The 24,781-nt window shown below is 48.4% G+C and overlaps 1 protein-coding gene across 2 annotated transcripts in view; it reads right to left on the bottom strand.

Annotated features, from left to right (window-relative positions):
- LOC126199355 (cytochrome P450 6j1-like) overlaps positions 1-24,529 on the bottom strand; it is a 92,755-nt gene extending 68,226 nt beyond the window's left edge. For both annotated transcript variants that reach the window (XM_049936218.1, XM_049936217.1), the window contains exons 1-3: positions 24,458-24,529; positions 15,964-16,175; positions 584-772 (exon numbers count right to left, since the gene is read on the bottom strand). In XM_049936218.1, the coding sequence (XP_049792175.1) occupies positions 584-772; positions 15,964-16,160 (386 nt within the window). In that variant the 5' untranslated portion in view covers positions 16,161-16,175; positions 24,458-24,529. The remainder of the gene's footprint in view (positions 1-583; positions 773-15,963; positions 16,176-24,457) is intronic.
- Positions 24,530-24,781: the final 252 nt, after the last annotated feature.

The raw sequence follows: 24,781 nt of genomic DNA on the forward strand, positions 1-24,781 counted from the left end.
CACACAGCACGCAGCGCGTACCGTCGACATTCACACTGTTGTTCGGATATTTTCAAAGCAGTACAGATGCAAAGGTGCATAGAGGTAATAAATGAAACTATACGCAGTTACTCGGTAACGAGTCATTGCAGAGTACGGCTCTCTTATACCAACATTCTCAGAAACCGAGCGAGGTGGCGCAGTGGGTAGCACACTGGACTCGTATACGGCAGGACGAGGGTTCAAACCCCTGTCCGGCCATCTTCATTTAGGTTTTATATGATTTCTCTGAATCGCTTCAGGCAAATGTCGGGTTGGTTCCTTTGAAACGGCGCAGCCGACAAAGTTCCCCATCCTGCCCTAATCCGATGGGACCGATTACCTCGCTGTTTGGTCTCCTCCCACAAATCAACCAACCATTCTCAGAAAATATCTCCCAACAGCTTCAGAAATTGTTTACATGGATTTCGTGTTCACCCTGGGCTCTAAAAATCTGGTCTGCTTCTCGACTCTAATTACCTGAAAGTACGGTAAGTTGACGTCCACAATAGGAAGGGGTGTCCCAGCATGTAATTCACTACATTATTGAACTAGAGGTACTCACTTCTCGCCCTTAAGCACGAACGGGTTCCTGGCGAATATGGGGTCGACGTCTTCGTTGGTCTGCACGTTGTTGTCGTGGAAGGACGGGAAGTCCCTGACGAGCATCGTCCTCACCAGGTCGGCATCCCTCACCAGCAGCATCGGCTCCCGGAAGCGGTAGAAGCCGCAGAACGGCACACCTTCCATCTGGCTGCAGAGCGGAAACAAGACAGTCTCTATATTATTCATTTCACAGTAGGGCTTATACTCAGGTGACAACAAAAAATGGCTCTGAGCACTTTGGGACTTAACTTCTGAGGTCATCAGTCCCCTAGAACTTAGAACTACTCAAACCTAACTAACCTAAGGACATGACACACATCCATGCCCGAGGCAGGATTCGAACCTGCGACCGTAGCGGTCGCGCGATTCCAGACTGTAGCGCCTAGAACCGCTCTGTCACTCCGGCCGGCTCAGGTGACAACAGTAATGGCATATCTCCTAATATCGTGTCGTACCTTTTGCTAGGCGTAGCTCGGCAGCTCGGAACTCAACAAGTTGTTGGAAGTCCCTTGCAGAAATACTGAGCCAAACTGCTTCTATAGCCGTCCATAATTGTGAAAGTGTTCCCATTGCAGAGTGTTGTACGCGAACCGACCTCTCGATTACGTTTCGATGGGTTTCATGTCGGACTATCTGGGTGTCCAGATTATTCCCTCGAACTGTCCAGAACGTACTACAAACCAATCGCAAAAAATTTGTGTCCCGGTAACGTGACATGAAGTCCATGAATAGCTGCAAATGGCCTCCATATAGCCGAACATAATCAATTCAAGTCATCGATTGGTTCAGCTGGCCCAGAGGATCCAGTCCATTCTATGTAGACGCAGCCTGCCCCCGGTAGCTGAGTGGTAGTTCGGCGCTAGCAGCCGTGCGAAGCGGAGGTCCGATACTTCCGCCTGTGCGGCGTGTGCGAGTGTTTGTTTACTTGTGGACTTAGTCTGCACGCGGGCTAGTAACAACGATCATGGCGAACAAGTACAGGAAAACTACATTACGATTCAATTTCTGCAAAGACTACGAACGACCAAAGGCTTTAGCAGTGGAACGATTCATTCGAGAGGACGTCAAGATACCGCCAAACGATATTATCGGAATTCACCTATCCATCGTTAGTCCCACGGTGTATGTTAAGATGGTAAATGACGCGGCGTGTGAGAGAATTCTACAGGCGACAAAAGCAGGTCTCCGATTTTGCCATAGTGACGGGAATGTCGGCACGGTAACTGTAGAACATGCTGGTCTGGGTATACGGACAATACGTGTTTTTGAGCTGCCATTTGAGCTCCCGGCTGACGAAGTTATCGAGGCTTTTAAGCCATATGGCACAGTACATGGTCACACAGCAGAACGCTGGACACAATTCGCCACATACCCCGTTCTTAACGGAGTGCGGCAGATCACTATTGATCTTCAGAAGCATGTACCGTCCTATCTGACAATTGGTGGTTGTTGGGCGGTGGTGATTTACGATGGTCAACCACGTACATGTTCTGGATGTGGCCAGGAGGGACACCTCAGGTCGAACTGTATGCAACGGCGGATTACGCAACTGCCTTCAGATGTGCGGGAGCCGTCGCCGGCGATGACAGTACTACCGATCACCTATGCCAAAGCCCTCACTGCGTCCGCTGATGACCGAAAGGACACAGCCCCGGTGGAAGATCAAGATGGCACTCTCCGAAACCTTGTCGCAGACGTCGGGATGACAGAGCATGCTGCTCCGTCGAGCATACAATCTACGGCGACAACATCAGATGAGACCGAACTCCCACCAAGCACACCGATAGTACAAGAAGCAGTTCCAGCCACTACGGATGCTGTTCCGTCTGAAACGCACTCTGAGACGACGTCATTAGTTTCGACCGAACTCCCGCCAAGTTCAACGATGGGACTCGAAACACTTCCAGTTCCTACGGATGCTTTTCTTTCGGGCAGCCGTGATTCCCTGCAATCTGAGGACACGGACGGAAGATCACGCAAACAGCGTTCCCCGAAAAGGAGGAAACGGCGGCGTCGCACGACATCTCCTCGGGATGACTCCCCTTGCCCCGACGACGATGTGCCTGTGGACCAAGACGACACAACAGCCTCTACGAAACAGGATGAGGCACTGGGAACTGTTCGATCCGACCCACAGCGGTCTGTCACATTGACGGTACCGGTACGTGGTGATGCTGAAGAGAAATCACAGCCAGTTGGCTCTCCAGACGCAGATGCTGTGGCTATGGACACGAATATATCACAGCCTGAAAAGATGTGGTATGAGGATATTGAGGAGGCGCCGGACGTCATACAGAGGCAGCCGGCACTCACGAAGACGGACTAATAATTGCTGAAGGTGAAGGGAGAGGGGCGAGAGAACGTCTTCTAACTCAACCCCCGGCGCCGGTGCAGGGAGATGTTTTTGCGCCTCAACAGAGTGGGATTCAACGCCATGCGAACCGTATTGCGACATTAAATATCAATGATGTGCGTTCACCGGCCAAAATACACCTATTGAAGGAAACGGTTTGGGCATCTGATGTGGATATTGCTTTGCTGCAGGAAGTCCACATAGCTGCACTCCCATACATCGCAGGCTACCAGTCCTATTCGTCACATGGAGATCACAATGGGAGTGGGGTGGCAGTTTACGTGCGAGATGGCTTCCCAGTGGAAAACGTGTGTTATCTTCCGTCGGCCAGGGGAATGGCTTTCACGACGTTTGGGACACGCATCATCAATCTTTATGCACCGTCGGGAAACAATCGGCGGCGGGAAAGGGCGCGATTTTATGCAGAAGACATTGCTCCACTATTCTATGGACGTTCTGAATGTGTAATAATTGGTGGAGATTTCAACTGTGTTCTCAGCCAGAAAGACCAATGGCCGCAAGCAAACATCAGCCAGGAGTAGCGAATCGTTGTCAACGACCTTGTACTTAGTGACACGTGGGAATTACGGCATGGAGCTGCACCGGGATACACCTATGTGACAAGTCATTCGGCGAGCAGATTAGATCGCATTTATATCTCACGGGCTCATGCAAATGATGTCCAGGACGCGGAACGCTGGCCATTGGCATTTTCCGATCACAGCGCTTACATCTGTACGGTGCTTCTTCCCCGTAGAGAGGTGTGGAACAGTAAGGCCCCGTGGAAACTAAACATTCAACATCTACATGATCCTGAATGCCGTCAACGGATCCTTGAGACATGGACGATGTGCGAGCGAAGGGTTGGAAGGTATGCGACGAAGCTTGATTGGTGGCTGACTTGTGCTAAACCGGCACTTCGCCGTACGTTCATCTCATATAGCAGGGAAGTGGCAGAATGGCGCCGCCGTACCACCGACTTTTATTTTGCAGCACTGCGCGACCTGGATGATGGCCCGCCGGGACAGGACATCTGGATCGAACGCAAAAGGATAAAAGCTAAACTAGTGGCTTTAGCTCGGAAACATCTTCAGGGAACCATGGTGCGCGCCAGATGTCACGATACGGTAAGGCACGAGATTCCTTCCATGCACCACGTCGTGAATGAACGAAAGCACCGACGACGCGTTTTGGTACGGGAGTTAATCACCCGCGAAGACCGAAGAGTGACGCGTCAGGCGGACATTGTCTCTGCATTCGTCGACCATTACCAACACATCTATCGGGAAGAAGCAGCCTCTTTCGATGACCTCGACCGTATAGCCACGTCCGTCTCCCGTACACTGACGGTGGAAGCCGCGGGAACCTTACAGGACGCCATTAGCTGTGAGGAAGTACATGATGCGATCGCACAAGGTGCGTTGAATCGGTCCCCAGGCATTGATGGGCTTCCTGCTGAATTCTATCGCGAATTTCGCAACGAAATGGCACCGCGATGGACGGAAATGTACAACGAGATGTTAAATTCCGATGCGCCTATTCCACCGGCTTTTATGGAAGGCCTCCTGGTGCCAGTACATAAACCGAAGCCAGGAATTACGGTCACACATTATCGCCCCATCACCCTGCTTAATGCCGACTATAAGATCTTTGCACGGTTGCTAGCGTCCCGATGTCGTATGTTAATTCGTAGCGTTCTCTCTCCGGAACAGACGACACCGGGTGGATCGGTGAATGTGCAAACAGCTACTGGCGATTGCCGTGATGTGATAGCGCTGGCGGAGGAGTGCCGGCTTAAAGCGGCGATGGTGGCGGTTGATTTTGACAGTGCTTTTGATAAGGTGCGCCACAACTATCTGTATGCTGTACTGGAACAAATGGGTTTTCCAGACCGTTTTACTGGTCTCATTAGAAGGATTTATGGGGGCGCACAATCCTTGGTACAGGTTAATGGGCGTATAGCAGGGCTGCCCTCTTTCGATGCTGCTGTTCGCGATAGCGTTGGAACCATTAATTGGGAGGCTCACCAATTCTCTTTCTGGGGTGGAACTACGGGGCTACACCTTCAAATGTCGTGCCTATGCGGACGACCTCCTGCTGCTCGTTCGTTCTGAGGAAGAGGTGAAGACGGTCCTTGAACTGTTGTTGGACCACAGTGTGACGGCGGGTAGTGCAGTGAACATGAACAAATCGGCGGCAATGCCGGTGGGAAGGGGCCTTACGCCGGAAGAAATCAGTCCGTTTCCTTATGTGCAACGATTCCGCTATCTCGGCATAGACTTTACCTCATCTGTAAAACATACTGCAGCAGTTAACTACCGACGTATGTTACAGACAACACGTACCATGGTCCGACAACATCTCCTACGGCGCCTTGATCCTTTGCAGCGAGTCGAGTACCTGAACACTTATGTGGTTTCTCGAATGGTGCATATTTCGCAGATCCTGCCCCTACCACTCACGCTCGGACGTCGACTTCAATCAGCACTAGGCTATTTCGTGATGATTGGATCGCCCCTCAAGGTGCGATACGAAACGCTCACTCTCCCTACGGACAAGGGGGGACTCGGACTTACGAATGTTCACTGCCGTGCGACGGCACTCCTTCTAGCCACGATGTATAAGCAATGGCGTAGCGGGCGTGATTCCCTTACATCCCGCCTACTGGATCTCCTGGTTCCAGCGTCCCTCACACCTCCGGTGGCGGTGGGCAACATTACGCCACATTTTGCGCATGTCTCAACATTTATTGTGGAACTTAGTTATATCAGAGACGAGCTTCCGCGCACGAGACCGCCATGCGCGAAGGATTTTTATGTTTGGCTGCTACGACGGATAAGTTGTAATGTAATTGAACTGAAACACCCCAGGTTGCATTGGCCGAAGATTTGGAGACATGTGCACCAAAAATTCTTTCCTACCTTCGTTCGGGCACTGTGGTTCTCTGTCGCCTGTGGCAAGTTCAACACCCACCAACGGCTCCATGCAATTGGATTAGTGGACACTCCACTATGCCCGAAATGTCACCAAGTGGATGACGACCATCACCGCTTAACTTGTATCGCGGTGGAGGACGTCTGGCTCTTAGGAAGACAGATGGTGGCTTGCTACCTCCGTGTGACCCCGCAACATATTACACCTGCTTCCTTCTTACATCCGGAGAGTGACTACTTTCCGGCGACTAAATCACAGTCGATCATCTGGATCAAAGGTTGGACGATCGCGTACCTCTATGGGGATACTGCCACGTCGCGACTTGACTTTTGGTATTTCTTGCAGCAAGCCCACAGTGAGGTTCATAGATGGTCCCACTATCGGAAAACCTTTGCCAATTATCTTCAGGCAGTCTTCCTTGACCCCCCACGCAGTTGGAATGTGCCGGGTGCAGTCGGTGTGCACATTTGACAGCTGATGATGAACCTCACGCTTCTCTCACCACTCACTATGTAATGCACATACTATACGATGAAATGGTCTATATGTTCCTTTTAACAGAGTGATCCTTCTTGAAAATACAGAAATAAACAAAAAAAAAAAAAAAAAGTGGTCAGCGCGACAGACTGTCAATCCTAATGGCCCGGGTTCAATTCCTGGCTGGGTCGGAGATTTTTTCTCCGCTCGGGGACTGGGGTTGTGTTGTCGTAATCATCATCATTCCATCCCCATCGACGCGCAAGTCGCCGAAGCGGCTTCAAATCGACAGTTCGGCGCTAGCAGCCGTGCGAAGCGGAGGTCCGATACTTTCGCCTGTGCGGCGTGTGCGAGTGTTTGTTTACTTGTGGACTTAGTCTGCACGCGGTCTAGTAACAACGATCATGGCAAACAAGTAGAGGAAAACTACATTACGATTCAATTTCTGCAAAGACTACGAACGACCAAAGGCTTTAGCAGTGGAACGATTCATTCGAGAGGACGTCAAGATACCGCCAAACGATATTATCGGAATTCACCTATCCATCGTTAGTCCCACGGTGTATGTTAAGATGGTAAATGACACGGCGTGTGAGAGAATTCTACAGGCGACAAAAGCAGGTCTCCGATTTTGCCATAGTGACGGGAATGTCGGCACGGTAACTGTAGAACATGCTGATCTGGGTATACGGACAATACGTGTTTTTGAGCTGCCATTTGAGCTCCCGGCTGACGAAGTTATCGAGGCTTTTAAGCCATATGGCACAGTACATGGTCACACAGCAGAACGCTGGACACAATTCGCCACATACCCCGTTCTTAACGGAGTGCGGCAGATCACTATTGATCTTCAGAAGCATGTACCGTCCTATCTGACAATTGGTGGTTGTCGGGCGGTGGTGATTTACGATGGTCAACCACGTACATGTTCTGGAAGTGGCCAGGAGGGACACCTCAGGTCGAACTGTATGCAACGGCGGATTACGCAACTGCCTTCAGATGTGCGGGAGCCGTCGCCGGCGATGACAGTACTACCGATCACCTATGCCAAAGCCCTCACTGCGTCCGCTGATGACCGAAAGGACACAGCCCCGGTGGAAGATCAAGATGGCACTCTCCGAAACCTTGTCGCAGACGTCGGGATGACAGAGCATGCTGCTCCGTCGAGCATACAATCTACGGTGACAACATCAGACGAGACCGAACTCCCACCAAGCACACCGATAGTACAAGAAGCAGTTCCAGCCACTACGGATGCTGTTCCGTCTGAAACGCACTCTGAGACGACATCATTAGTTTCGACCGAACTCCCGCCAAGTTCAACGATGGGACTCGAAACACTTCCAGTTCCTACGGATGCTTTTCTTTCGGGCAGCCGTGATTCCCTGCAATCTGAGGACACGGACGGAAGATCACGCAAACAGCGTTCCCCGAAAAAGAGGAAACGGCGGCGTCGCACGACATCTCCTCGGGATGACTCCCCTTGCCCCGACGACGATGTGCCTGTGGACCAAGACGACACAACAGCCTCTACGAAACAGGATGAGGCACTGGGAACTGTTCGATCCGACCCACAGCGGTCTGTCACATTGACGGTACCGGTACGTGGTGATGCTGAAGAGAAATCACAGCCAGTTGGCTCTCCAGACGCAGATGCTGTGGCTATGGACACGAATATATCACAGCCTGAAAAGATGTGGTATGAGGATATTGAGGAGGCGCCGGACGTCATACAGAGGCACCGGCACTCACGAAGACGGCCTAATAATTGCTGCAGGTGACGGGATACGGGCGAGAGAACGTCTTCTAACTCAACCCCCGGCGCCGGTGCAGGGAGATGTTTTTGCGCCTCGACAGAGTGGGATTCAACGCCATGCGAACCGTATTGCGACATTAAATATCAATGACGTGCGTTCACCGGCCAAAATACACCTATTGAAGGAAACGGTTTGGGCATCTGATGTGGATATTGCTTTGCTACAGGAAGTCCACATAGCTGCACTCCCATACATCGCAGGCTACCAATCCTATTCGTCACATGGAGATCACAATGGGAGTGGGGTGGCAGTTTACGTGCGAGATGGCTTCCCAGTGGAAAACGTGTGTTATCTTCCGTCGGCCAGGGGAATGGCTTTCACGACGTTTGGAACACGCATCATCAATCTTTATGCACCGTCGGGAAACAATCGGCGGCGGGAAAGGGCGCGATTTTATGCAGAAGACATTGCTCCACTATTCCATGGACGTTCTGAATGTGTAATAATTGGTGGAGATTTCAACTGTGTTCTCAGCCAGAAAGACCAATGGCCGCAAGCAAACATCAGCCAGGAGTTGCGACTCGTTGTCAACGACCTTGTACTTAGTGACACGTGGGAATTACGACATGGAGCTGCACCGGGATACACCTATGTGACAAGTCATTCGGCGAGCAGATTAGATCGCATTTATATCTCACGGGCTCATGCAAATGATGTCCAGGACGCGGAACGCTGGCCATTGGCATTTTCCGATCACAGCGCTTACATCTGTACGGTGCTTTTTCCCCGTAGAGAGGTGTGGAACAGTAAGGCCCCGTGGAAACTAAACATTCAACATCTACATGATCCTGAATGCCGTCAACGGATCCTTGAGACATGGACGATGTGCGAGCGAAGGGTTGGAAGGTATGCGACGAAGCTTGATTGGTGGCTGACTTGTGCTAAACCGGCACTTCGCCGTACGTTCATCTCATATAGCAGGGAAATGGCAGAATGGCGCCGCCGTACCACCGACTTTTATTTTGCAGCACTGCGCGACCTGGATGATGGCCCACCGGGACAGGACATCTGGATCGAACGCAAAAGGATAAAAGCTAAACTAGTGGCTTTAGCTCGGAAACATCTTCAGGGAACCATGGTGCGCCGGCCGAAGTGGCCGTGCGGTTAAAGGCGCTGCAGTCTGGAACCGCAAGACCGCTACGGTCGCAGGTTCGAATCCTGCCTCGGGCATGGATGTTTGTGATGTCCTTAGGTTAGTTAGGTTTAATTAGTTCTAAGTTCTAGGGGACTAATGACCTCAGCAGTTGAGTCCCATAGTGCTCAGAGCCATTTGAACCATTTGAACCATGGTGCGCGCCAGATGTCACGATACGGTAAGGCACGAGATTCCTTCCATGCACCACGTCGTGAATGAACGAAAGCACCGACGACGCGTTTTGGTACGGGAATTAATTACCCGCGAAGACCGAAGAGTGACGCGTCAAGCGGACATTGTCTCTGCATTCGTCGACCATTACCAACACATCTATCGGGAAGAAGCAGCCTCTTTCGATGACCTCGACCGTATAGCCACGTCCGTCTCCCGTACACTGACGGTGGAAGCCGCGGGAACCTTACTGGAAGCCATTAGCTGTGAGGAAGTACATGATGCGATCGCACAAGGTGCGTTGAATCGGTCCCCAGGCATTGATGGGCTTCCTGCTGAATTCTATCGCGAATTTCGCAACGAAATGGCACCGCGATGGACGGAAATGTACAACGAGATGTTAAATTCCGATGCGCCTATTCCACCGGCTTTTATGGAAGGCCTCCTGGTGCCAGTACATAAACCGAAGCCAGGAATTACGGTCACACATTATCGCCCCATCACCCTGCTTAATGCCGACTATAAGATCTTTGCATGGTTGCTAGCGTCCCGATGTCGTATGTTAATTCGTAGCGTTCTCTCTCCGGAACAGACGACACCGGGTGGATCGGTGAATGTGCAAACAGCCACTGGCGACTGCCGTGATGTGATAGCGCTGGCGGAGGAGTGCCGGCTTAAAGCGGCGATGGTAGCGGTTGATTTTGACAGTGCTTTTGATAAGGTGCGCCACAACTATCTGTATGCTGTACTGGAACAAATGGGTTTTCCAGACCGTTTTACTGGTCTCATTAGAAGGATTTACGGGGGCGCACAATCCTTGGTACAGGTTAATGGGCGTATAGCAGGGCCCATTCAAATTCTACGATCCATTCGCCAGGGCTGCCCTCTTTCGATGCTGCTGTTCGCAATAGCGTTGGAACCATTAATTGGGAGGCTCACCAATTCTCTTTCTGGGGTGGAACTACGGGGCTACACCTTCAAATGTCGTGCCTAAGCCGGCCGAAGTGGCCGTGCGGTTAAAGGCGCTGCAGTCTGGAACCGCGAGACCACTACGGTCGCAGGTTCGAATCCTGCCTCGGGCATGGATGTTGTCCTTAGGTTAGTTAGGTTTAACTAGTTCTAAGTTCTAGGGGACTAATGACCTCAGCAGTTCAGTCCCATAGTGCTCAGAGCCATTTGAACCATTTTGTCGTGCCTATGCGGACGATCTCCTGCTGCTCGTTCGTTCTGAGGAAGAGGTGAAGACGGTCCTTGAACTGTTGTTGGACCACAGTGTGACGGCGGGTAGTGCAGTGAACATGAACAAATCGGCGGCGATGCCGGTGGGAAGGGGCCTTACGCCGGAAGAAATCAGTCCGTTTCCTTATGTGCAACGATTCCGCTATCTCGGCATAGACTTTACCTCATCTGTAAAACATACTGCAGCAGTTAACTACCGACGTATGTTACAGACAACACGTACCATGGTCCGACAACATCTCCTACGGCGCCTTGATCCTTTGCAGCGAGTCGAGTACCTGAACACTTATGTGGTTTCTCGAATGGTACATATTTCGCAGATCCTGCCCCTACCACTCACGCTCGGACGTCGACTTCAATCAGCACTAGGCTATTTCGTGATGATTGGATCGCCCCTCAAGGTGCGATACGAAACGCTCACTCTCCCTACGGACAAGGGGGGACTCGGACTTACGAATGTTCACTGCCGTGCGACGGCGCTCCTTCTAGCCACAATGTATAAGCAATGGCGTAGCGGGCGTGATTCCCTTACATCCCGCCTACTGGATCTCCTGGTTCCAGCGTCCCTCACACCTCCGGTGGCGGTGGGCAACATTACGCCACATTTTGCGCATGTCTCAACATTTATCGTGGAACTTAGTTATATCAGAGGCGAGCTTCCGCGCACGAGACCGCCATGCGCGAAGGATTTTTATGTTTGGCTGCTACGACGGATAAGTTGTAATGTAATTGAACTGAAACACCCCAGGTTGTATTGGCCGAAGATTTGGAGACATGTGCACCAAAAATTCTTTCCTACCTTCGTTCGGGCACTGTGGTTCTCTGTCGCCTGTGGCAAGTTCAACACCCACCAACGGCTCCATGCAATTGGACTAGTGGACACTCCACTATGCCCGAAATGTCACCAAGTGGATGACGACCATCACCGCTTAACTTGTATCGCGGTGGAGGACGTCTGGCTCCTAGGAAGACAGATGGTGGCTTGCTACATCCGTGTGACCCCGCAACATATTACACCTGCTTCCTTCTTACATCCGGAGAGTGACTACTTTCCGGCGACTAAATCACAGTCGATCATCTGGATCAAAGGTTGGACGATCGCGTACCTCTATGGGGATACTGCCACGTCGCGACTTGACTTTTGGTATTTCTTGCAGCAAGCCCACAGTGAGGTTCATAGATGGTCCCACTATCGGAAAACCTTTGCCAATTATCTTCAGGCAGTCTTCCTTGACCCCCCACGCAGTTGGAATGTGCCGGGTGCAGTCGGTGTGCACATTTGACGGCTGATGATGAACCTCACGCTTCTCTCACCACTCACTATGTAATGCACATACTATACGATGAAATGGTCTATATGTTCCTTTTAACAGAGTGATCCTTCTTGAAAATAAATAAATCAATAAATAAGAACAACATCCCTGTTCCTTTCAATTTGTGATTTGTTTTAAAATCTTTTGTTTTCTTTCTTTTTGGCAGAGGATGCATTTCATTTAGTGTTTGTAAAAAAAAAAAATAAAGTGGTCAGCGCGACAGACTGTCAATCCTAATGGCCCGGGTTCAATTCCTGGCTGGGTCGGAGATTTTTCTCCGCTCGGGGACTGGGGTTGTGTTGTCGTAATCATCATCATTCCATCCCCATCGACGCGCAAGTCGCCGAAGCGGCTTCAAATCGGAAGACTTGCACCAGGCGAGCGGTCTACCCGACTGGAGGCGCTCGTCACACGCCATTATTATACCGTTACGGAGCAACAACCAGCTTGCACAGCGCCTTATTGATAGCTTAGGTCCATGGCTTCGGGGGTCGGAGCCACACTCGAACTCTACCATCAGCTTCCACCTACAGAAATCGGGTCTCATCTGACCAGACCACGGTTTTCCAGTCATCTAGGGCCCAACTAACACGGTACGACCCCAGGAGAGGCGCTGCAGGAGACGTCGTGCTGCTAGCAAAGGCACTCGCGTCCGTCTTCTGCTCTCTTAGCCCATGAAAGCCAAATTTCGCCACACTGTCCTAACGGATGCGCTAGTCATACGTCCCACATTCATTTCTACGTTTATTTCACATAATGTTGCTTGTCTGTTAGCACTGGCAACCATACGCAGTCGCCAGTGCTCTCGATCGTTAAGTGAAGGCTGTCGGCTACTGCATTGACCGTGGTGAGAGGTAATGCCTGAAATTTGGCACTGTAGGTGCACTTTCGATACTGGATCTCTGAATATTGAATTCCCTAACGATTCCCGAAATGGAATGCACATCCATCTACACTCATTCTCATAAATTAAAGATAATGCTGATACCTGGCGAAAAAACTCTCTGGTGGACGGTTTCCGGGATTAAATCACGTCGGAGTATGACCATGCGCTGCATCTGAGCTGCGGTCGTCGCACGGTGGCGCTGGCAGCAGTCCACATACACAGAGGTGTCTTGGTGCATGTAAGAGAATGGTGCAGCGAGTAAGTGTGTAGACGTTTCCAGACGTGCTAATGGTGACTGCGTGTTGAAAATGGCTCAAAGAACACAACCCATTGATGACGTTGTGAGGGGTAGAATACTAGGGCGACTGGAGGATGGTCAAACACAGCAGGTCGGAGCACGGGCCCTCCATGTGCCACAGAGTGTGATCTCAAGATTATGGCAACGATTCCAGCAGACAGGGAACGTGTCCAGGCGCTAGAGTACGGCACGTCCACAGTGTACAATACCACAAAAAGACCGATATCTCACCATCAGTGCTCGCAGACGGCCACGGAGTATTGCAGGTAGCCTTGCTCGGGACCTTACCGCAGCCATTGGAACAGTTGTTTCCAGACGCAGAGTCTACAGACGACTGAAGAGACATGCAAGGTGCATTCCACTGACCCCTCATCACAGGAGAGCCCGTAAAGCCTGGTGTCAAGAACACAGTACATGGTCATTGGAACAGTGGTCCCAGGCTATTTTCACGGACGAGTCCAGGTGTAATCTGGACATTGATTCTCGCCGGGCTTTCATCTGGCGTGAACCAGATACCAACCCCTTAATGCCCTTGAAAGGGACCTGTATGGAAGGGTCGTGGTTTGATGGTGTGAGGTGGGAGTATGATTGGTGCACGTACACCCCTGCATGTCTTTGACAGAGGAACTGTAACAGGTCAGGTGGATCGGGACGTCGTTTCGCACCAGTGTGTCCGCCTTTTCAGGGGTGCAGTGGGTCCCACTTTCCTCCTGATGGATGATAATGCACGGCCCCACCGAGCTGCCATCGTGGAGGAGTACCTTGAAACAGAAGATACCAGGCGAATGGAGTGGCCTGTCTGTTCTTCAGACCTAAACCCCATCGAGCACGTCTGGGATGCTCTCGGTCCATGTGTCCCTACACGTCTTCACACCCCTAGGACACTTCAGGAGCTCCGACAGGCACTGGTGTAAGAATGGGAGACTGTATCCCAGCAGCTGTTCGACCACCTGATCCAGAGTATGCCAAGCCGTTGTGCGGCCTGTGTACGTGTGCACGGTGATCATATCCCATATTGATGTCGGGGTACATGGCGCAGGAAACAGTGGCGTTTTGTAGCACACGTGTTTCGGGACGGTTTTCGCAACGTATCACGAATACCGTGGACTTACAGATCTGTGTCGTGTGTATTCCCTATGTGCCTACGCTACTAGCGCCAGTTTTGTGTTGTGCCACGTTGTGTGGCACCACATTCTTCAATTATCCTTAATTTATGAGCATGAGTGTAGTTCCAAGTATCACTCCGCGTTCAAAGTGTGTTAATTTCCGTCGTGCGGCCATAATCACGTCAGAAACAGTTTCACATAAATCAAGTGAGTACAGATGACAGCTACTCCAATGCACGGCCCTTTTATATCTTGTGTACGCGATAATATCACTATGTGTATATCACTATCCCATGAATTTTGTCACCTCAGTGTATGGGGGTCAGTGTGTACGAGGCTTCGGCTGTACTCCTATATCATCCTACCGATGGCAACATACGCATTTGAGAGCTAGACAATATCAGCAAAATCATCACAGAAACTCAATGTTTTTCACCAAAGATGATTGAGGCGAATCCCGAAAATAAGCTATCGTGACAACTCTTCAAATGAAGAAGTCCTGAGAAAAAGTGATCTACGCAGCGTGCATAAATTCGTTTCTTAAAGAAGACTGACGCTTGCGGGGTAAATGGGACATGTTCTACACATGAAAGGTGGAGAATCCCAAGATCAACACTGTTACGGAAACCAATAGATGGATACAGAAGTAAAGGAAGACCTCGTAACAGCAGGAAACTAGCTTTTGCAAAGGATCCTCAATGCATGGGCATGAAAGGGTTGAAAGCTGAAAACCTGGCAGCAGATCTAGTTCGCTGGAGGCAATTTGCTACTCGATTTGCTACCTAGCGTTGGGGGAACATCATGAACTTCCTTACCAGAGTTGCTCAAGTTCTTAGTACTCATAGATGATGCATTCATTCAACAAGCAGAAGTTGAAGTTAAAGAGACAAATACTTCTTTCGTGGTAAACGGATTGGCAGATCACAATGCACATTATATAATTTAAATCCTTGTACAGCTCCGAAAGTAAGAAAACAGTTCGGCCGTGTGCTGTCGACCGGCGAGGAGGTTCTGAAAATCGGCGCGCCTTCCTGCGTCCGTAGAAACGGCTGGCAGCCGGCGGGTCGGCAGAGCATTTGGAGATGCTGCGTTGGTTCAGTCCTGGGAGTCGTAACGCACCAGAAGTAATGTAGGCAGTCTCTTGGTTAGTGAGTGACCAATGAAACGCAGTCTTTGGATCGCTTTGTCCAAAACATTTTCTGTTCGTTCTTTCTAATTTAAGTTGTATATTACGCTGTTCCATTTTCATCACGCACAACAAAGACATATCTTTACTGATGGTTCTCTCCAAAATTTCGTGATGGCTGCATGGAACTGAAACTCGGCCTGAGCATCTGGAACGAATGAAAACACCGGTCTACACAAGTGGAACAACACAGCGTTGCCAAATAGATCGCACTGTTGTCTTGTTACTTTTCTCACACACGTCGTATGTAAGTGTTCTATGATTGTTCTGTCGACACGTCCCGCATCATAACGCCTATCGTGAATTTGATCTGTGGAGCAAGTAACTAACAAAGCGTTTTGTTTATTTGATAAAGCAACAGTCACTCGTTAATCTTCATTTTACAGCTCTGCATAACAAAGGCTTAGTAGTAGTCAACACTTACCAATAGATGTCTCTGACGGCCTCTGAAACATGTTTCTTGCCTAGTATGGCGTCTTTCATGTTCCCAAACGGCACGGAAGGCACCGGGCAGGGGACTCCCAGTGTCTGCCAGTAGCTGTAGTTCCACGACAGGTACTTCCACAGCAGCCACGCCGCCAGAACCACCAGGGCGCCCGTGGTGCACCAGTCCAGGGACATCGTGTGGTGTCGTCACTGGAGGAAATACGAACTCTTTTATGGTCTTCTGAGCATTCACGTACGTGAATTATCGGTACCTATGTGTCCACAAATATAATTTAAGAAGCTGCAGTGCCCAACATTGACCGGGATGTTTAATATACGCCACACAATTTAAGTGGCCCTATGCCTTCTTGATAATCATAGCAAATGCAAACCGTCTGGGAAACTGTAATCGCTTTAAATCGAATGGCATATTTGAATAATCGGTGTCAACGGAATGCGGTGAATGAATACGTCTTCAGCTGCGGCATTCGTAAAAATCAGGGTCAGGGGTACTAGTTCTGACCTTTGCAAATATACACCAATTTCAAATAAAAAGTTTAGTAATAACAATTACATTATAGATTATGCTTTGATTCCTTTTTAAATTACAAATGAAAGTAATGTAACTGTATTGCATAACGTACCTCAAATGTTACAGTAAAATAAAGATTTTTATCATTTCAGTACACTCAGTTTCCTGCAAGAAATGTTTTGATTCTAAAAATAAGTGCATATGCCAAATGAACCCCCCCCCCCCCAAATGAACCATGGACCTTGCCGTTGGTGGGGAGGCTTGCGTGCCTCAGCGATGCAGATGGCCGTACCGTAGGTGCAACCACAACGGAGGGGTATCTGTTGAGAGGCCAGACAAACATGTGGTTCCTGAAGAGGGGCAGCAGCCTTTTCAGTAGTTGCATGGGCAACAGTCTGGATGATTGACTGATCTGGCCTTGTAACACTAACCAAAACAGCCTTGCTGTGCTGGTACTGCGAACGGTTGAAAGCAAGGGGAAACTACAGCCGTAATTTTTCCCGAGGGCATGCAGCTTTACTGTATGAGAGAGCAGCATCAAACCAGTCTCAGGACTGAAGACCACAACAACAACATGCCAAATGAGCAAATTTTTCACATGTTTATCAATATTTTGTACAACTTAACACACCGTTACACTCAGCAGGTGAGAGAAACCCCGGATTACTTCAAAAGATATACCGATTTAGCAGTTTCTACATTCAAAGCTTTCACGAAAACATAATGAAAGTGTTTTGACAGTCAGCAAAGATATAATTGCACCAAACTCGAATAAAACCGTAAAATAAAACTCTTACCGCAAAGCTTGGGTGCCACAATATTCTTCGGTTGTCCGTCTGGAGTGTAAACAAACCAACTATCCAGCCGCCCATGCCCGCGTGTTCGATCAAGCGCTTCTGTTGTCCTTTTATCCTTTATGTATTTATATACTGCGTACACTAAAAAAATAACCTATGTCCGCCGAATCAATAATTAGGGAGCGTGCAGAAATTTGATTTAAATAGGCCAAGAACTTTTAGAAATTGCTAGTAGCAACCTTTCCCCTTTATATATTACATACATACATGATTTAAGTGAGATTTTGAAAACTTATGTAGACAGTGATCTTCCTCTTGCCTTGGAGGTAAAGTATGCAAAATTTCATGAAAATCGGAATAAAACTGTAGGTTTGCATAAATTATGAACAAACAAGGAGACATTCTTCTATATATATTTTACGCTAAACAAACGCGTACTTGCAAAACCGCAGAACCTATAAATTTTTGTAAATACATGGATGTACAGCCGCGCTGTGGCCGCGCGGTCAGAGGCGCCATGTCATTGACTGCGCGGCCCTTCCCTGCCGGAGGTTCGAGTCCTCCCTCGGGCATGGGTGCGTGTGTTGTTCTTAGCATAAGTTAGGTTAAGTAGTGTGTAAACCTAGAGACGGATGATCTCTGTAGTTTGGTCCCTTAAGAAGTCACACACATTTGAACATTTTGAACATGGATGTACATTCATCAGCAATAAAGTGATCTAAAGAGAAATAAATGTGGGAAATACGACTACCGTATCCGTTAGGACAGTGCAGGCAATTTTGGCGTTAATGGGCTATGGCAGCAAACGATCGACGCGAATGCCTTTACTAATGACATCGCCTGCAGCGCCAGCAGTTGGACCTTAGACGACTGGAAAATCGTCGCCTGGTCATAGGGGTCCCTATTTGATATGGTAAGCGCCGATGGTACGATTCGAGTGTGGCGCAGACCCCAAGAAGCCATGGAGCTAAGTTGTCAACAAGGCACTCTGAAAGCCAGTGGTGGCTCCTTAATGGTGTGGGCTGGATTCTCTGGTCCAACTGAACTGATCAGTAGTTGGAAATGTTCATGTTGGGCTATTTGATGAGGACTTGCACACACGAAAAGGCCTCAAGAGGTGGCGTAAAGGGCGTCAAAGAAACCACCCCTTCTCTTGGGGTTCACTCTCACACATCTGACAGCTAAAACCGACAGTTCACAGTGCGGTAAACAACAGGACGATGTTCTTGAGAACGTTCGACACTGGTGACAATCCACGAGAGATTCAATCTCTCTCTGAGAGCATCGTGGGACGCCAGACACCATGAACGTAATCCGAGCCCTTTGGAGTGTAGCACGACCACAGTTTTCCCACTGGTATACAGGGTGGAACCACTATGGACCTTTCAAAAGCGTTCGACGAGACTTGAAAGTGATCCAAAGTAGCAAAGGTTATTTTTCGTTTTTCAGCCCTCCTTTTCACACCTTCTTGTTGTGTCATCATGAGAGAGTGTAACATTGAAAAATGCGTGAATAAAAGAACAAAGGGTCTCTCTAAGACGTCGAGTTCGGCAACACGCCTGGTACCTTCCCTGCAAATTGTTGAGCACATCAAAAATATACCCATTCAGCTGATTGGCGCTGTAATTCAGCTCTAGCGCCTGACGGTAGGCAACCCCTTCAACTCCCCTTAGATTCCGATGCCTACAAGCAGGCGCTACAGCATTATTGGAGAGAGCCTTAGCGCTTTTATTCATGAATGTGTCAATGTTGTACCCTCTCGTGATCACGCCACAGGAAGGTGTGAAACAGGAGGGCTGAAAAAGAATGAAAACCCTTTACTGTTCTGGATCACTTTCCAGTTTCGTCGATTACTTTTGAACAGTCCCCAGTGGTTCCATCCTGTATAACTGGGGAATAACTGCGGTCATGCTACACTCCAAAGGCGTCAGATTACGTTCAGTGTGGTTGCAACCACACGCTTTTCTTTGAGAAGATATCAGTCATCTGGGGAGTTTCAGCAGGGACAACGTTGTCAAGAATATAGTCCTGTTACTCACCGCACGGTGAACTGTCATTTTACACTGCGAAATGTGTGCGAATCAACGCCCAAACAGAAGATGTGGGTTTCTTGATCCCCTTTATGCAGTCTTCTGGGTTTTTTGCGTTGCTTCTGAGCGGCGATACTAAAATGTTTTCGGCGAGGCACCCATAGGCGAACTGCGGGCTTTCAACTCTGGCCGTCGTGGTTTCGATTTTCATCGGAGAGGTGTCAAGAGAAGGAGTGAAATGTGGCTAAGAGTGGGCATGGCGGCCTACCCACCGTGCGGTTTGGCATAATTTTGGCGAAATTTGATATCGTAACGTCAGTAAGCCACTTTATACCTCACGTTAATTTCTGAGCTGTGACCGTTTTTTGCATGTGTCGACGCTTTGCTGTTTGAAGTGTCGCTGAGCCCGAGGGTTACGTCGAGGGTACCACACTTTTGTACCACTATAGAGGTACGTTTTAATTATCTTTGAGCCAAATTTCATAATTCTGCTTCGCAATGGGAGACAATTACGGGATTTCAAAGAAGACACACGTTCACTGTGTTATCCAGTGTACAAAAATAAATTACAGAACATAATACCGTGAACGCCTAAAGCTCTGAGAAGTGGAAACTCATACCACATTTGCAAACCACTTCATGTAACAGAATCGCCTCCCTCCTGGCATGTAAACGCCAGTAAGCAGTAACAATAACTCGTAGACAGCTAATGCCCACTTTCGACAACACAAAGAAGATCCACAACAGAAATTTTAAGCATTAAAATGGACACACGTCATCCTCCTCACTTGAACACATAATGTTGCGAGGCTATAATCTAGGCCTAAAACTTCTGATAACGATTTTTCCTGTGCTGCAGATGACAGTCTGAATTAAGTATAATATGAGCCTGAAAGGGGCGGGCATTCATACAACATGCTTAGTCTAGGATAAGGTATCGTTCAATATTTTTTTAAGTTGTTCGAAACTTGTGGTTTCGAATAAAATAACGATTTCAGACCGTAGATTCTGAGACACAGCCCTATTATTATCTTTCTCATCCTCCGGATGCCACAGACTCCTTCTTTCTTGCACTAAACATTCCTCACAATTGATGTTTTGCATGAGGGAACGTCCGTCGGTCAATTCAGGCGAAGAAAACAAACTGATTTAAGTTCCGCCGACCGTCGTCCGGTGTCGGCAGAGTTGGGCATTGAGATCGACTGCACTTATGCCGAGCACATACTAACGTGTTGCTTTGAAAAGATCGATCGTCTTCGGTCGACGCCGGCCATCGGAGGAATCCACAGATTCTGAAGTTCTCTTGAGTGAGACGTCAGCTCCAGGAGAGAATGCTGGACTATACTAATTTTTGCCAGATCCACTTTGCAGAAAATCGGAAATGGGGAGTGGTAGTTCAAAAAAACAGGGTCAACAGGAATATAAAAGCCGAGGCACAAAATAAAAAAAAACTGATGTAAATTATAAGTCCTTTGGAATGTAACTACAATATATTTCTAAGCGGCTAATTTAGGGCACGTTAACCCAATCCCAGTTTCAGTTTGGCTACCTAATGTCTTCCAGGTGCAGCAAAAATTTAGTTTTCAGTATTCCTCTTTAAAATGTACAATCAGATGTTACAGTTTTAACGCAGTAAGACAAGTTTTACGGTTAGGAACTGTGTACGTCTTGAGGCAATATAATTTACGACGTGCCAATACCCGAACTTTATTCATCCAAATTTGAGAATGAGAGAGCTTAACGACTTGCAACAAACTTAACACTCCACACAAAATGATAAAAGAAAAAAAAAAATACCGCGTATTACATTTTTGCTGTTCATGCAGTCAGACCTCAGCACCGGCCATGACGTTTCAGTTCACTACTACTTCATTATTACACTACCGACCATTAAAATTGCTACACCACGATGACGACGTGATACAGACGCGAAATTTAACCGACAGGAAGAAGATGCTGTGATATGCAAATGATTAGCTTTTCAGAGCATTCACACAAGGTTGGCGCCAGTGACGACACCTGCAACGTGCTGACATGAGGAAAGTTTCCAACAGATTTCTCATACACAAACAGCAGTTGATCGGCGTTGCCTGGTGAAACGTTGTTGTGATGCCTCGTGTAAGGAGGAGAAATGCGTACCATCACGTTTCCGACTTTGAGAAAGGTCGGATTGTAGCCTATCGCGATTGCGGTTTATCGTTTCGCGACACTACTGCTCGCGTTGGTCGAGATCCAATGACTGTTGGCAGAATATGGAATCTGTGGGTTCAGGAGGGTAATACGGAACGCTGTGCTGGATCCCAACGGCCTCGTATCACTAGCAGTCGAGATGACAGGCACCTTATCCGCATGGCTGTAACGGATCGTGCAGCCACATCCCTAAGTCAACAGATGGGAACGTTTGCAAGGCACCAACTATCTGCACCCCGTTCGACGACGTTTCCAGCAGCATAGACTATCAGCTCGGAGACCATGGCTGCGGTTACCCTTGACGCTGCATCACAGACAGGAGCGCCTGCGATGGTGTACTCAACGACGACCATGGGTGCACGAATGGCAAAACGTCATTTTTTCGGATGAATCCAGGTTCTGTTTACAGCATCATGATGGTCACATCCGTGTTTGGCGACATCGCGGTGAACGCACATTGGAAGCGTGTATTCGTCATCGCCATACTGGCGTATCACCCGGCGTGATGGTATGGGTGCCATTGGTTACACGTCTCGGTCACCTCTTGTTCACATTGACGGCACTTTGAACAGTGGACGTTACATTTCAGATGTGTTACGACCCGTGGCTCTACCCTTCATTCGATCCCTGTGAAACCCTACATTTCAACAAGATAATGCACGACCGCTTGTTGCAGGTCCTGTACGGGCCTTTCTGGAAACAGATAATGTTCGACTGCTGCCCTGGCCAGCACATTCTCCAGATCTCTCTCCAATTGAAAACGTCTGATCAATGGTGGCCGAGCAACTGGGTCGTCACAATAAGCCAGTCAGTACTCTTGATGAACTGTGGTACCGTCTTGAAGCTGCATTGGCAGCTGTACCTGTACACGCCATCCAAGCTCTATTTGACTCAATGTCCAGGCGTACCAAGGCCGTTATTACGGCCAGAGGTGGTTGTTCTGGGTACTGATTTCTCAGGATCTATGCACCCAAATTGCGTGAAAATATAATCACATGTCAGTTCTAGTATAATATATTCGTCCAATGAATACCCGTTTATCATCTGCATCTCTTCTTGGTGAAGCAATTTTAATGGCCAGTAGTGTACTACTACTACTACAACTAACAGCATTCGCAACAAATTTGGCAGACAGTATCCACATATATAATCGAAAGTATGTGCATAATTATATCATTGTACTACACATAATTCAAGAGATATTGAGAAGCTTGCAAAAACTAGGGTTTGCTTAAAGCGGAGCGCAAATTTCGCATACTATACTGATTCGGCGTTTGATAACGAGAGCACTTAGCAATTGCCAACGAACTTGAAACGTAATTTCAAACGTTTCCTTAACTATTTATCGCTTAATGTCACGTATTTAATACGTTAATTCATTTGTAAAAAGTCAGAAGTTTTTTTTTTTTTTTTTTTTTTTTTTTTTTTTTTTTTTTTTTTTTGTAGAAGAGAGATCTAATAACATATTATTGAACAAACTGCTGCACTGGTACAAGTAAACTGAAAGTTACTGTTGTGTTCATCATATACTGGTACAAATGTACCATGCTCGAGGGTACTGTTCTGTTCATAGAAAGTATGAACTTTAGTCTAGTAGTAAAAAAATGGAAGAAAATGAAATTGGATTTTTCATTTGTATTTATGACATTTATGATTAATTAGATTGCCTACTAATAAAGCCTTAATGCGAAAAGAAACGCGCTCTACTGGATAAAATACGAAGTAACATACGCTTAATAAAGAATAGTGTGCTTTGAATTTATGAGAATACTAATAAGATTGACTGATATTTAGACTTTCTGCTGTAATTAATTAATATACGGAACGAGCTCTGATGAAAGGGTTTGTTGCCGGCCGGGGTGGCCGAGCGGTTGTAGGCGCAACAGTCAGGAACCGCACGACCGCTACGGTCGCAGGTTCGAATCCTGCCTCGGGCATGGATGTGTGTGATGTCCTTAGGTTTGTTAGGTTTAAGTAGTTCTAAGTTCTAGGGGACTGATGACCTCAGAAGATAAGTCTCATAGTGCTCAGAGCCATCAAAGTGTTTGCATTTATCGTGTTTCGAAATAGATACGTAGTCGATAAATTACCTACCAGTCGTATTTAAACCGACCGAATGAACTGAACGTCCTCAGCTCGTGGCTTAGTGACTCCTGCACGGTAGCTCAGTGTGTTCTCGCAAAGGGTTAGCTACCCTCTGTAGTAAAAAAGAGAGTGAAAGGATCAACGAAGAACCTGAACTGGTGTTATCGGACGTCCGCCCCGAATAAATTCAACGAGCAATATAAAACAAAATGAGAAAAAAAGTGGTTAGCATTGCTGCCTCTCGATACGGGTTTCCGTGTTCGATTCCCGCCCGGGTCGGGCATTTCCTCCGCCCGCAGACTGGGTGTTCGTGTTTTACTCATTTAGAGCCATGTGCCTCCCCGATTTTACTTCTTACTAAAAGCGAAAGAGCGAAACTAACAAGGGTGGGGGTGGGGGGGGGGGGGGGGGGGGCGCCCGAGAGAGGCTGTCACCACCGTGGAATGAAAAGGTAGTAGTTGTAAGAGCAGTCGCGACCACTCATTGGCCGAGAGGGGGGGCAGAGACTTACACATTGTTCAGAATACAGCGGCGTGGCTGTAATAAAACAGAAACGGAAGCCACGCGTTGTAGAAATAATTTCTGGTGTGCAATGAGGCATTCCTTCAGTTCATCGGTTGACGACGACCCCCTGGCAAATGATTTCTTGTTCGATGGGTACAGAAACTCATTTCGGAACATTGATGTACTTGACCATTTTTTAAGTGAATACGCATTCCATTTCCTATCGTTAGCAGTGCCTAAAAGTTGGAACGTATGGTGTCCCGTGGAAGGCTTACGTGGGGCGGTTCGCGATACTCCTCGAAATCGGGATATGCCGCGAAAATCGGAACGTGCTGCAGCACAAACTATACGTACCCTTATGCGGGGCCAAAGCAGTGGAGCCGACTGTGCGAAGCGATGCGCTGCGCGTCGTTGCCTAGCAGCGACTGACCCCACTGGCCCGCCTAATAGAGCAGTTAGGCCCAATCGAGGCCACTCGCCCTCCTGTTGCAATTCCTCCATCACCACTTCAGCTGTAGGCGTCACCGCTCAGCGTTCCTACACTGGCAATAGAGATGATTGCAGATTTATTTATCTAGGCAATGTAGTTTTCATCATGACAGCTGTGGTACGAATTATGGTATCGCAACGACTGTCAGTTCCTCCAAATGCGTACAGGGATGCCATGTGAAGTGCGAC

This window comes from Schistocerca nitens, chromosome 8 (genome assembly GCF_023898315.1).
Source record: "Schistocerca nitens isolate TAMUIC-IGC-003100 chromosome 8, iqSchNite1.1, whole genome shotgun sequence".
In the NCBI taxonomy this organism is placed as follows: Eukaryota; Metazoa; Arthropoda; class Insecta; order Orthoptera; family Acrididae; genus Schistocerca; species Schistocerca nitens.